The sequence below is a fragment of the Lacerta agilis genome, chromosome 12, assembly GCF_009819535.1.
Source record: "Lacerta agilis isolate rLacAgi1 chromosome 12, rLacAgi1.pri, whole genome shotgun sequence".
Classification (NCBI taxonomy): Eukaryota; Metazoa; Chordata; class Lepidosauria; order Squamata; family Lacertidae; genus Lacerta; species Lacerta agilis.
In genome coordinates, this window is record NC_046323.1 from 39,676,083 (window position 1) to 39,691,077 (window position 14,995).

At 40.8% G+C, this 14,995-nt stretch overlaps 1 protein-coding gene across 3 annotated transcripts in view; it reads right to left on the reverse strand.

Annotated features, from left to right (window-relative positions):
- PARD3 (par-3 family cell polarity regulator) overlaps positions 1–14,995 on the reverse strand; it is a 624,867-nt gene that overhangs the window by 282,356 nt on the left and 327,516 nt on the right. For all 3 annotated transcript variants that reach the window (XM_033166263.1, XM_033166261.1, XM_033166262.1), the window contains exon 12: positions 13,765–13,803. In XM_033166263.1, the coding sequence (XP_033022154.1) occupies positions 13,765–13,803 (39 nt within the window). The remainder of the gene's footprint in view (positions 1–13,764; positions 13,804–14,995) is intronic.

Genomic DNA, 14,995 nt, shown 5'->3' on the forward strand with positions numbered 1-14,995 from the left:
TGTTTCTAAATTTGCATCTATAAACCTGTTAGCATATTTTATCCAAATCTGTGTCTTCTTTGTCTCCTTTTTTGTGATGTACAAGTGGCCACCCTAATCCATTCTCATTCTAAGTCCGTCCATAGAAACAAGAAGCCAAGAAATGTCCCCAGAATGGATATGGCACCTCCACTGCTGAAGTTTGGAACACAAATAGGTGAAGACACAGTAATTTCTAACGGGGAGGGAACTGAAAATTGTGTTCTTTGCTTTGCAAAGAAGAACTGGCAGCCAGTATTTCCAAATGACAGAACATAAAGGACCAGCCATAAATTTTGGGATGTGAAGATTAAAAAGCCATTATGAGAGAGTCACACAACTGATTTTTCTATTACAAGTTAAAAGTTTCTACAGTAATCTCAGTGCAGAATTGCACATGGTTCCCAGTCAGGTGACTGAAAGTATTGGCTTCACAGCCCCAATGTGCTCAGCAAGCACATCCTTACTCTTGTCCTGATGCATGATGATGGAGCAGCCCAATGTGCAACACTCTCATTCCCAAAACTAAATTCCATCAGAATCTTGAAATGATTGCAAAGTCACCTTGCAACAGGCTAAAAGTATTGTGCATCTGAAACCAACAACAGCTGTTTGTCACTTATCACACTCCAAGTAAAGTGAATATGTTGCTGCACAGATTCACCCTGGCCCCAAAACTCTTCTTGGAAAATGGATATTTTGAATTTTTTTAAAAAGGTGTGGGGAGGACATGGAACAGTACTAGATGGAAGTGTGCAGGCACATAGAGAAGGAACATTGACGACAGAGAGAATTCCACTCAGCATTAACATTTGTTGGAAGAAAAAGGAGAAGGGAAAAACAAAACAAAAGCGAAGTGAGTAGTTGATTCATGGAACACAGAGAAAAGAGTCCATGCAAGTTATGGTATTAGTTTGATCTTACCAGAATACTTTTCATGTTAAAAGAAAAGCAAATAACACAATCAGAAAATATATAGTGTTCATACCTGTATTTCTGATTATGTACAGATAGATAGAAGAAGCTGGATGTATTTGGCCACAAAGAAGGGATATGTACAGAAAGAAAAATGATGGAAAGGAAGTTTGGAGGAGATACTAGGGCAAAAATATGAATGCTGGGAAAGTAGCGGTCAGATTGAGAGGGGTTTTATTTTTTTGAGGGAAGTGTAATGCAGCTAACTATTCACAGTGACTATAGACCTTGATGAAGAAACAATGGTCACAGACTGAATAAGAGATCAATTTCTGAATGGAGAGAAAAAGAAACATCAGGTGCTTCCCGACTGTCACTATTTTCAGGTGGGGTTCAGTGACATAACAGCAAAATCACATTGCATAATTATAGTTGCACAACATTTCTACTTCCACAAAAGTGCAAAGTATGGAATAATAAGTGCTTACACATAGTGTTGTCTACCATCACTACACACACAGAATGCTCATTAAATAGCCAATGTTGTTTAGCTCCCTCCAAACAAATAAAGATGAATGTTCAATTGACAAGAAGCATCTATGGTGTAAAATAAGACAGGCCAAAGGGATTTGTGAAAAATCATGCAGAGGAAGAGAGACCAAAATTATCAAAGAACTTAAGAAAAGTAAGGCAAGGCCAGATAGAAAACTGTAGATAAGGAGCTTGCATTTGGACAGCAGCAATTAGTAACAGTCAGGAAATAAACTGTAGGAGCATAAATTAAGCAGAAATGAAGGACCTGAATGTTTGTTTGTTTTTTAATCAAGCTAACCAAACTCATGAAAAAAATTGCTGAATGTGGTGTGGTGCCTATCTTTAAGTAAAGGACACCTGTTTAGAAAGTGTGTATGATAAAGCGAAATAAAAGATGAATTGCATGGAAACACAAAGAAATGGAACACATAGATAAGAAGTTACAAAAGAATTGAAAAATAAAAGCAGGAGAATAAACTAAAGCCAACAGTAAATGGGTGTGCATTTAGTTCAAGTTAAGCTATCAAAAATTAGGAGCAGTCCAAAATGGGGCAGCAGAAACAAGATTGTGTGTGTATAATCTGAACTCCCTACAGGTGTGTCTAGCATCTTTGTTGTATAGCTTTTCTCATACGTTGAATACGTACCTCCTTACCCTGGCATTTGACAGTTAAGGTATTTTTATTTGTATGACCCATTTCTCTGGCTGAATTTATAACGTTCTGAACAGTTCTTTTTTTTGTTATTGGAAATATTTTACTACAATCTTATAACTAAACACACAGCGATTTGGAATTTTCCTGTGAAATCTGTATTCAAAACCCTGTATTGGAAAGGCAAAGAGAATGTATAGTACTCAAAAGATTTTCACATCTCTTTTTTTTTTCCTAGCTGGACTCGTGTGACTTATTTGTTATGCTGCTACCTTATTCTTTTACCTAGCTGGCCCCAGGCTGTGCTCAAAGCTAGACCAGCAGTAGAACTGTGTCACATTCAGACTATTCTCTGGGCAGAAAATTAATAGGTGAAGTTTTCCCCACCATTGCACCTGCATGCTGAAGTTATTATGGTCCAAGTGTGTTGTTATAAGGACGTGTTAAAGATTGGCTTTTCCGTCTAGCAGTGAGCTGCAGACTTAGTATCTTATATTCTGAGTAAATGTTTGGCCTCGTGTGTAACTCAAATAGGAACAAAGATGCATTGTTTGTAATTGCACATTTGCGTGTTTAGACCTTGACACAGATATTTGGTTTGGTGTTTGGCAGAATTTAGGCCACAACTTTATTGATTACAATCAAGTGAGTGGTTGCATAGGCTCTGGTTCGACTAGCTCCCTGCACCCTTGCAGGCAGCGCTGACCCAGAGCTCTATCGTAGGTCAGCCAAGGGTGAAAACCAGGGACAGTGGAAAGCGGGAACCCCTCTAGTCCGCCACCCTGATGTCCCCCGGACTTGGGCATGGGCACAACCCCTCTCAGGGTTGACCAAACCATTGAGTCCCTGGATTCCTTTACTGGAATACCCTTTGCATAGGGATGGCAAGACTCTTCTGCCACCCCTATCACTTGAACCACAGCCTATCCGCAACCTTACAAGTTGTGACGATTTGCTACGCGGCAGGCGAAACGCAAGTGGCAACAGCCAATCAGCCAAGCGGGGAAAATTCCTGCCATGCCCCTGTCCCAAGACAGGCAACACACGACGGCACAGCAAGGTCAAGCGCAAGCCCTAAATATAGGGAGAGGTGGGCGGGTGTTCCGATGCACTAGCCCCAAGAGGAAGCTCAGGCGCACGTGCATGGGCTTAAATAGGTCCCTCGATGCCCTTTACTTGCGTCCCATTGGCCAGATTGAACCCAGCATCGAGGGACCTACCAATAGGGTGTTGTGGCTATCCAAACGATCCCATCCACAACACAGGGTCTGGTTGCCAGGTCGCACCGTAACACATGCCCTCTGTGAGGGAGGACCCAATTTATTTGAATATAGCTGAGTAAAGCAATATATAGGCTAGACAGCAGATGAATAATGAAATAAAAATTATTATTATTATTAATAATAATAATGATGATGATGATGATGATGATGTCTAACCTCCCATTTAAACTATTGAAACATGTTGTACTTGGAGCTTCCTTTGAAACTGATCCAGCAACTCTGACTGGAACAAAATAGGGCTGCAAGATTATTCATTGGGACTGAGCATCTCAAACACCAGTTCTTTATCAGTTACATTAGCTCTCAGGTGCATTACTGGGGCTTTACCTGAAGGCCATTGGGATCTGGTTACCTGAAATATGTTATGCTTCAGCGGTGGGGAACTTCTAGTTCTCCAGATGCTGAACTACAAGTCCCATCATCCCTAACAATTCACCATGCTTGCTGGGGTCAGCCAAACTCATTCCTTCACAGTTTCATATTTAACTTCTTTCTGGGTACAGGTACTGAAAACTGCTAAACTTAAGTCATTCAACCTCAAACACTGGGGCACTAATGCAATTTGCCCCCTCAGTGAGCCAGTTTCTGTTTTCCTTTATTTGATCAAAACAGTATGCCTAAAGAGCCTCATGGGTAAACTGTGATCATAGTTTTGATTTTGTTGGTGCTACCATGAGTGCCCACTGCATAACTAGAAAACCATGTACAGCTGATCACAGCTACAAAGAAGACTCATTGCTCTTTTCTCTTCAGCTGTTCCCAAGCGAAATATTTTAATTTCTGCCACATGTTAGGGTAAACATTAATTAATCTTATTTGCACATATAGACTGAGGCTCATTATTCTTATTAGCTAAGTTAATATGTCACATCTGGCAAAGGCTCTACATTAGTACAAATCTAACAGTAGCTGCAGAATTTCAGAAACTATATGCGGAGGCTTGTTTGAGATTCCATGGTAGACTGGGAGAGTCTGTTTTAGTTTTAATCTTATCACTGAGACACTATTTAATATGCTAGAGCAGAATCCAAATTAAAGGCCTGAAACCTTTCTCCGTTAGAACTCCCATCTTAGTAGCATCTGCATACAGAAAGCTTGCAAATTACATGGGGCTTACATTCCGGGGACTGTACCTAAAGCAAAAATCGTGTATAGTCAAAGCACATTGGGTTCAATGGCAAGTAGGATTGCCAAAGTCTTTTTTCCCCAGATGCCTGCCCCCTTCCCCCATTTTATTAATTTATTTTTTAATTTGCTAAGTGTGTAAAGCTGAATGCACACAACTTAAATGAGTGTAAGTTGTGGGTTTACTGTACTGCACTCAGGTGGGATGGAATGCTACCATCACCCTATCTGCTTAGTGAATAAAGCTGTGAGAATGTTTCCACAACAGCTTCCACAAAGAAAGAAATAACTGTCTTATTAATAGAAGTAGATCAAGATTTCAAATTAAGGAGGTTTGAAGAGATAAAGAGGACTAGTAACCGATTGGCTGCAATATCACCAGCTCAATGAAGTATTTAAGTCAGTTAAAAAGAAAGGTTATTCAAATAAAACCCCTCAATCTGAAAAAGAGTTGCTAGAAAATAAAAACAAATTAATTTATAAAATGTATAAGCTCCTACTGGATTGGTCAAATCAGTGATGATACACTGGGTGAGGGATTTTTGTTATAATATTGAGTTAGCAGCATGGGAGAGATTGTGGAATATAGATCTGGAATACACAGTATGTTATACTTCGAAAGAAAACTATATGAAAATGATGCACCGCTGGTATTTTACTCCTAGTAAATTAGCTAAAATGTGTGAATCAAACTCTTAATATGTGCTGGAAATGTAAAGAGAAAGAGGGCACATATAATCATATATGGAGGTCATGCAAGCTGGTAAAAGGTTTCGGGAAAATGATATATAATGAGTTAAAAAAATGTTGAAAATAACCTTTCCTAAGAAAGCAGAAGCTTTTCTTTTAGGAATTTTAGGTACAGATATCCTGAGGGACCTGAAGAATTTTTTTATGTACGCGACCACAGCTGCCCGAATATTGCTGGCCCAGAGATGGAAAGAAAATACAGTTTCAACCAAGGAAGAGTAGCAGATAAAATTAATGAAATATGCTGAACTGGCAAAACTTACAGGAAGAATTAGGAGCCAGGAAGAGTCAAATCTGAATAAAGAATGGGGGAAGTACATGATGGATTTGAAAAATTATTGTAAACCACTACATTCATTAGCAGGTTTGACAGAAAACCTGTAGTAAAAAATTGAACTATGGATTGATTAAGGACTTATAATTGGAGTTTGTGATGAGATGCAGAATGCAAATTAAAACATAAGGATACACAAAAGGGGGCAGTCAAAGCGGATATGATGTCTGTCTTTTGTTTCTTTTTTGTTGTTATTGTTTGTAAAATTAAAAATGCAAAAATGAGATAAATTTAAACAGAGAAAACTGTCAGTTTTAGATAGTGTAAACACTATATTTAGGTCTTATGGACTGGGGTAGTTTTGTGGAGCAGGCTGAGGACCAAGGAACCTAAAAGAGATAGATACCAAATAGTAAGATGGCTGAAGTAATGGTACAGAGGAAGACAATAACTGGCAGCAGTGGTGTAGCAAATTCAATAGCGAGTGCAATTTTGATAGCCCAAAGAATGTGTAATTTCAGCCACAGCAGCAGGCAGCAACTAGCAGGCTGCTTAGCACAAGAGGAAGCATTGCCTGTGGTGCACTTAAAACTAAGTTTGGAACTAGCACATACATTCAACCATCATGGACAAAGTACCAAGTACAAATTTATGAAACAGCTTAACTTTGCCCATCAAGGTATTTCACAAACTGATATGAAATAACCACCAGTAAAGGACACCACCAAAACTCAACAGATTAATTTCCAACATCCATAGAGATTCAAATTAGGCAGAGAAAGAGATTATGTGTGTTAGATAAAACGATTCCCTATGGATTATTGCTTTAGCTCCAGGCATTATTATTCCCAATAAGCCATTTAGAAACAGCTTGCCTACTCTGGTAAAATAAACTAAACACAGCAGTACCGTGGGGTGGATTGCATATTCTCTCTCCCTCTCTTAATTTCCCCCCCTTTCAGATTGCATCTTTATTAAAAAACGTAATCTGAAACCATTCAAAACGGCCCCCAAATGGATATGAAACCAAAGGCAATCACCCTCATGTTTAATGTGACCAGTCTCACATTATTGGAAGACAAAAGGCTGCATTTTTCTTTATCTCACTAAAAGTCACAAGAAATAATAAGCAGTGTTCACAATAGTCCCAATCAACGCAGAGAATAATACTGTCACCCTCATCAGTATCAAACCTCTCCCCATCTGCTAATAAGAATTCCTCTCCAAATGATACAATCATATACTAGGGAAAGTATTTATCAAAGTCCCAACCCTTACGTATACAGTGTTTGCAAGTGGGCATCTCACAAAACTCTCTGGGTTAGTAAGCAAAATAAATCACTTTGTGCTAAAGTACAAATTCCAGGATCTAACCAACTGAGGCACATGCATTTCAGTCAGTCACTGTCAACTCTTTGATCCTTGGTGACTGTTCTCCACATTTATTTGCCTGAGCAATTTCTACTCATCTGCCATAAGATGATTCTGGGGCATGTTTTAGGTTAATTCGTGTGATGTGCTGACCTGTTGAACCTCATCATTGGTCATGTAGTTTACCCTAGAACACATCCAATTGCCTGCAGCTGAGCACTGCAGGAAAAAAAATCAGTAGAGATAGTAAAGTTATTAAATGGAAAGTCATTATTCTGTGGAGGAGCGAGCCCCTAAAAAACTTTCCAAAAAATACTCAAAGTTTCCTTAGAGTCCTATTTTTTAAAAATAACTGGTTGAGGTTTAATAACATCTTCTACCTTAAGCAGCCTTGTCCAGTCATATATTGTTGGACTACAACCCTCATTGTCCCCGACAACAGGCCAGGCTGGCTGGGGGAGATGGGTTTTGTAGTCCAACATCTGGGACTCTCTACATTTGAGGAAAGTTGCTCCAAAGGGATTTCTTGTGCCCTACATTTGGTGCTGGTCACAGCCTTAGGACTTTTAAGATGGAATTGGACAAATTCATGGAGTACAGGTCTACCAATGTGTGTAAGTCATGATACCTAAACAGGACCAGTAGGTTCAAAGATTGCATTCCTCTAGATACCAGTAGCTTGGGGTGTGTAAAGGAAGCTAAACAAGAGGGTAGGGCTGTTGCCTTCATGTGCTGTTGTGAGCTTTATGGAAGCACTTAGCTAGGAAGTCTCTACGAGAAACAGGACAGTAGACTAGACAGAGCCCTGATTCTATCTTGCATAATCTGACCACATGTGTTCCAAAAGAGGTGAAACATCTTATAATATATACTGCATGTATAAAAGCATATATTTTCTAAATATGCTATGCACATTTTTGTGAACTGCCCAGAGGACATTGTTGAAAAGAAAGTTTATACATGCTATTAGTTAAAAAAAAAAAAACCTTGACCCAGTTATTAATTGTGCACAAAAAGAGAAATATATTGCATCATCTACTTCTCATTTAAGGGGCCCAGTATACCATATGGTGAATCAGTCATGGGTAGGAGTCTATAGAGCTGCAAATAAGAAACTCCCAGCACGTGAAAAAAAGAAAAAAAGAAAACCAGTTTATGAGGGGATTTTGTGAAGTATCCAAGAGTGGAAAGAAATAATGTTTAACCCCTGAAACATCACTGTCCTTGGTGTGCATCCCCAACCCTCTGTGGTCCAGGGCTGGTTTCATCACTGAATGGCTGCTCATCACTGACATGCCTATGATTGAATTTACAATTTCCCATAGATACATTTCACATGTAACACCAGACCTAACCATGACTTAAAGGAGGTGTGTGGGATCTTTTTTCCCCTGCGGGTCAGAACTGCCCCAATGAAATCACACAGGCAAACTTTGAGAAGAATGTGGGATACCCCCCTCCACTTGACATCTCAACGATGTCAGGTGACTGACATCTGTCAAAGCTAGCCTAGGGAATAGGGGGAGATAGTTCAAAGGGCTTGCTCGGTCCTCTGCACAAAGCTTCCCAAATGCCTCACAACCAGCTGGTCTTAAAGCATACAAGGAAATGTGCTCATTCCCAGAGAGATCATAGCCACTTGGCTCCTCGTCTTTCTGCTGTGGCTAAGTCATGATTTGGCTTAGTATTACATCCAATCTCATGCTTGTGGCTTGCCTCATTCCAGACAGATCATGAATTATAACCATGGTTTGTTCTTGGTTTACCACCTGTGGTTTGCCTGGGGAAGACAAAGCACATGCCAAATTGTGCTTTAGACCCTAGCCGCACAACAGCAGCAGAACCAGGGGAGGAGTGCCTCTAACCCTGGTCCCAAGTGTCATGCAGTAAGTGTGGATGTTTTCAGGAAAAAGACTATGTATGTAGACTTCTATGCTCACGGGCTTTCCAAGTGAGCTGGAACCCAAACTGTGAAGGGTTCCGGTAATTTGTAAGAATTTATAAACAGGTTGATATAACAACAACAACACAACCCCCAAGCTGTGCACACGGAACATATAGACAGAGATCTATACAAGTTTTTCTATCTGAATGAAAGGGTCTTGGCCTTAGGTGTTCATTTTGCATTTTTAATAACCTATTTTCAGTTGGGGTTGGATTGTTTTTAATTTTTTAACTGTTTTATGGTATGTCTATATATTGCCTTGAGACATACACGGTTTCCTTTACAGACATCCATGCCCAATGGATGGATGTCAGGGACAAGACTAAACTGTCACTTGACCTTGAGGACAAGGTAAACAGCATGGCTCCTACAGTCCCTTTCTACATGAGATCTCCTTTCACCTGATTCATGCATGAAAGGGACTTTTTTTTAAAAAAAAAACACCTTCATGCAAAATGAAATGTTATTCTCCTTGCATTTATTTTATTCAAACACGTTTCCAAGGAGCCATTTAGACTCTGTCAAGGAAATCAAGCAAAGGTGGGTGAATGCACTCTTAAGTCCCCACAGGTGATGCTAACACAAAGATCGCTGTCAGATTTGGGATAAGGGAGGAAAAACAGGGAGGGAAAAAATAACTCAAAATGCACAATGCTAGCCTAGCGCTATTGACTTTTGAGAAGAAGGGGCAAAGGTTAATTGGCAGATGTTTCTCATATCATAATTAACAATTTATTTCTATGCACTGTAACAAGATTAAGATAATTATCCTCAGAAACAGAAATGTAATGACAAATTACTGGTTTTCATATTGCAGTCAATCTCTTTCATATCAAAATAATCACCATGCTTAGCAGAAGGTGCATCTGCTCAGTTTTGGATAGGAGTATATAATAAGAGATTTTGAACTGCCATATGGGAATCCATGAAGCCAACTCAACATGAGAGCAGGAAGTTGCTGGCTACACTTTTCTAGTATAGTTTGGTAGCCAATGGAATCCCAGCTGGGACACCACAGAATGCATTCATCAAGAGAGTAACTTATTGTATTGTACTTTCTTAATTAGGGATGGACGGATAAAATATTTTCACATGGCAGGTGACATTAAGATCATATCGATACACTGTTCTCCTTGATGCCAAAAACTTCCTATATCTTTTTTTTTTCATTTACAGTTTTCAGGCAAATAGGTATTGGCAAGGTCCAGCTTCCTACAGCTTGGGAGGTAGCAGGTGCCTAGAGTACCTAAGGATGGCATAGGCAGGTAACCACCCAGGCAGTCAAAGTCCATTGAGATTAGTGGCTTTTCTCACTTTTGAGTTGGCCAGATGTAATAGGCCAGCCATATACATGCAAAAGCACAGGACAAACTCTCTGGAGTCATATGAGGTCCAATTCCAGAAGGATTCTGTTCCATGGTTTTGAAAACTTCCTTTCTTTTATCCCAGAAAACCAGAGTTGAGCAAAGAGGCAATTATATGCAGTCTTGCTACAGGAGAGAAAATGAATAGGGTTCACTAAATCGGACAGTGTGTGTTTGTGTTTGTTTGTGTGTGTGTGTGTGTGTGTGTGTGTGTGTGTGTAGAGTGAGCCTTTGCTACTTTTTAAATTACTCAAAGTACTTAATAAAAGCTCCTGCATTTCAGTGATAGAGCTTGGTATTCTCAATCAAGAAGGTATTGTCCAAAATATATCCCATAATGCCTTCAGTATCCCAATTTGTGTGTCAAGTAATTGCTATTTTAAGTTCTTGGAAAATGCAGACTCCCTCCAATGCAAGAACTTCCATGAGGAAAAGTATCTAAATCTGACACAATAAGTTAGTTTGGGGGTGGGGAGGCACTAAGATTGCTGGAAAAGTTGACTTTGATAGCAATGGCTTCTCTTTCTCACTAGTCATTTTGTAGTTCACATTAACAGACTTTTTTATTATTACTTCAGGCTGCAAATACTTTTGATGTTCTGTGCTTCAAAGCTGGAAGAATCTCATTTCATTTTTGTATTTCACCCATTCCCCCCGCATTATCCTTACTTTTTTAGTTTTCCCTTCGTCTGCTGTCAACCCTGTGACAGCAGCACTCACTGAACTCACGACTAACAGCACAAGAGAGACCATATGTGTGGTACAATAAAACAGAAAGCTGCAAGAACAGGAAAATGAAGGGTCTGACAACACGAGGCAGGAGAACCAAATGGGGAATGATGCATAACCAAGCAAAGAGGCAGCAGGGTCGGGGGAGGCGAGGAAGTCAGCATGTGAAATATTACAAAACAAGCTCATGCCATTGAGTTTTTGCTGGAAAAAGCTTTGATATGCATTTAAGATTAAGGAACTTGGGGGAGTGGGGATGCTACCACATGCTCTCTCCAGTCAGCACTCCTAGGCTAAGAAGGCCCTCAAAACACCTATCCAAAACTCCACATTCAATTCACGGCAATTTTAGAGAATATTTTTTTCACTACTGGCTAGGCTGCTAGCATTTGACACCTCTGCAAATCATGAAACATAGCCATCACTTCCCTGTCACATAATGACAAGAGTTCGGGTATGACACTTGATCTCTAAAAAACTTTAAAGAAGCCCCGATTGTTAGGGCAGAATAACCAAGATCACCACAAAGAGGCCTCCTGGTATATTTGCATTATGTAACATGGGATTTGAATTGGCACACTTATAGAGTTAATACAGCTCTGCTTTTGCCCCACGTTGGGCAAAAGATTCCTGTATTGTAGGGGGTTGGACTCGATCAGGGGTCAGCAGCCTAAGGCCCATGGGCTGGAAGTGGCCCGTGGAGGTCGTTTGACCAGCCCATGAGCTGCCCCCAAACTGAGCTGCCCGCTCATGCACTGCGCTAAACTGGTGCAGTGCAGTGCAGGGACTCGCACACGCCGACGCCGGAAATCGTGCTCGTGCGATCCAGCCCATGGACGGTTCTCTGCAGGACTGATCCAGCCCAGGCAAGATAAACCTTGCCGACCCCTCATGGTCCCTTCCAACTCCACAATTTTATGATTCTATAAACCATGGGTAAGCTAAGTCAGTTGTGCATGAGCGCCATGCTGCTTCATGAAGCTTGAGCTCTCCCAATTTTATCTTCCCTTTCTCTACCAAACCACAAAGCAACTGGCTTAGCATTTTGTGTGAGTCAGAGCTCGTGCTTTCTTCTGCTCCAAACAAACCACATTCTTTAGCCAAGATTTTTTTCTTTGCTTCCTGTTCATGATTTGTTTGGGAGAAACCAACCAAGAAAGCTGGTGCACATGTATCACTAAGTCAGCAGCCACACTGTGGTTTGTTTCCCTGCTGGAGGGAGGAGCAAAATGGGAGCATTGGTGCAAAATGCTTAATTTGTGGGTTTTTTTGTGCTTTATAGCTTAGCCATCATAGATAACTTTGCTCCTTTGGCCAACCCTGCTATTGGGGTATCATGAATGGACAAACTGTTAGTGATCTGATTTATTGTAAGTAGTTTTAATGTATTATTACGGCATTCTTTTTTACTGTGGGCAGGAGGGGGGGCGTGGTTGCAAGATAAGATGTCTCAGGTGCCAAAGTAACTTAGCCAGCCTTGAGCATTAAGTATCTTGAACTGAGGGGAGGAAGGTAGGCTTGTGTGAACGCCACACCAGCAAACAGTCATATTTGTTGCTTTCCTTAAAACCACTGTCAAAGCTTGTACACAAGAGACATTATGAGAAGATGCTTTGAGACACTGCTTTGAAACGTCTATAGACAACATTAATGGAGCCCCAAATCACCAATATGAAAAGGAAAACCGTGAAGCAGATAAATCCTAGAAACCTCAACTAACCATATGCTCCATTGCCAGGGGCGTCTTAGCCATAGAGGCTAGTGGCATGGGGAACCACAGCACCACGGAAAATGTCCAGGGGCCACGGCAGTAGCTCTTTAGGGGCGGCAGCCTGCCCGCCGCCAGGGAAGAGGCAGGAGGAGGTGATTGGCAGCAGCGAGCCAGGCGCACAGCGATCAGCTCTCCCTCCCTCCCTCTGTCCCTCTTCAGCTGGTGTGTGCTGTGCAGGACTGGAGGAGGGTGCGGGGTGGCCGGGAAGGAGCCCGAGGGGTCCCCGTGGAAGGGATCCACGCAGAACGCCCACCTTTCCCCAGAGGGAAAGGTGGGCGTGGGGGGCGCCGGAGGGATCCCTGCACCACGGTGCCAGATAGGCTTCAGACAGCCCTGTCCATTGCAATTTTCAGTTAAAGCAATTCTCTCATCCCTTTTTTCATATCAATTATTCTTACTGAGGTGAAGACATTATGAACGATGTTATGAAAAGTAAACAGGACTGCATTGCAATGTACTGATTCATATGATGATTCATTTCTAAAAGCAAAAGAAAACACAACCCAGAAACACTCTGTGCTTTAATTGTTCCTGTAATATACATCTGGATATTCTTTATCAGAAGCATTTTAAGGATGTCTTGAGGAGCTTTGCTACAGCTAGCTTGTAAATAAATCTGATATTCCTTCAACTACGCTAGAGTTACTTTAAAAACTGGTTACAAAACATAAGAATGACAGCTTGTGAGGGGGAATGTTAGATTGCAATTCAGACCTCTTTGTTTTTATTTCAGCCTTAAACTATCTCAGTTTCTAGGAACCAGATACCTTATTTTGTATCCAAACAAGAATGTCTGCATGCATATGTGCCCCATATAGAGGCGCAAATGATCGTGAAGCACATGGGAAGTAAGTGCTAGACATAAAGTGAAATGCAATTTAAGGCTGGAGAGAGCCACCTACAGCCTATACAGTGAACAGAATTGTCTGTTAAAAAAACACCTCTTTTTTATTTTGATGGACGGGCCCAAATTTACTAATTATAAATAAATCATTGCAACCTTTCTTGACACGTGAAAGACAAAACTCTTACCGTTTCCTTTGGAATTTGTGACTGGCTTTTTTCAGTGCTCTAGAAGAAGCGGGGACAAAAAATAAAATAAGAATAAGGGTAGAATAGACATTTGCCAATGATTAAGAAGAGGACTATCAAGGGGTTTAGTTCTCAAATGGAGCATAGGATAGGAGATCAGAGCTACACAAAACACATTGTGAAAAATCCCAAATGCCAATTCTGAGAGGTGGGACAAGTGTCTCCTTGCACTTCTGTCTGAAAGGATGCACCTGTGACAATGTTTAAAACACTCTGTGCTAACCTAATGGATGTTATTATCTTTCAGCTGATATAATGTGTCCTTAATAGAGGGTCCCACCCTTACAAAGCGTAATATGCCACGACCAGGGACTCTCCAAGCCAGACCCAGTTCTCGGTTCCATTACAGCACTCCATTCAAAGAGGAAACTACTTGCTTGTATTCCACCTCACTTACTCATCTCACTCAGCCTCCATTATTTCAGGCAAAAGGTCCCTGACCAGGTACAGTGGCCGGACAACTAATCCATTATACTACTGACCTGCATGCTGATTTAACAGTTTACCTGCTTTCAAGTCTACTCAGTCCCTCTTTTGCTGCCCCCCCTTCCTGCCTAGCCCACCTGGACTTGCATGACCTCTTATTGGCACACAGGGTTGTATCCAAAGCTAGTCTTAATCAAAACAGAACCATTGAAGTTAATGGGCATGGATAACTTAGGTTCACCAATTTCAACAGGACTACCCCTTCATAGAACTAGCATTTCATAAAACTCAGTGGTTCACAATAACAAGTATGGTAGTTCAGAATGCTTGGCATTGGAGCATCTTATTGGTGGCAATGTAAGGTTATTTAAGAAGCTTGGATAATGATACATAGTTATTTGAAGAAAATGCTTAAAATAACCTTTGTCAAAAAAAACAGAAGCCTTGACATTGGGCTTCAAGGACTGAATGTTTTTAAAGAGCAAAAGAATCTCCTCCTGTGTCTGGTAGCAGTTGCTTGGCCACAATCATCCCAGAATATGAAAAAGAAGAAACCCTGGCCAAAGAAGATAAAGACGATCTGAATTGAAGATATTGTGGACGTGCATGAACAAATGTAAAAGAAAAGAACCAAGAAGGGGAATGGAGGGAAGTCAAGGGATTTTGGAAATCCTGTGTATGGGAGTTGTTATGTGATGGGATGTTGTTGTTGTTGTTGTTGTTGTTGTTGTTGTTGTTGTTGTTG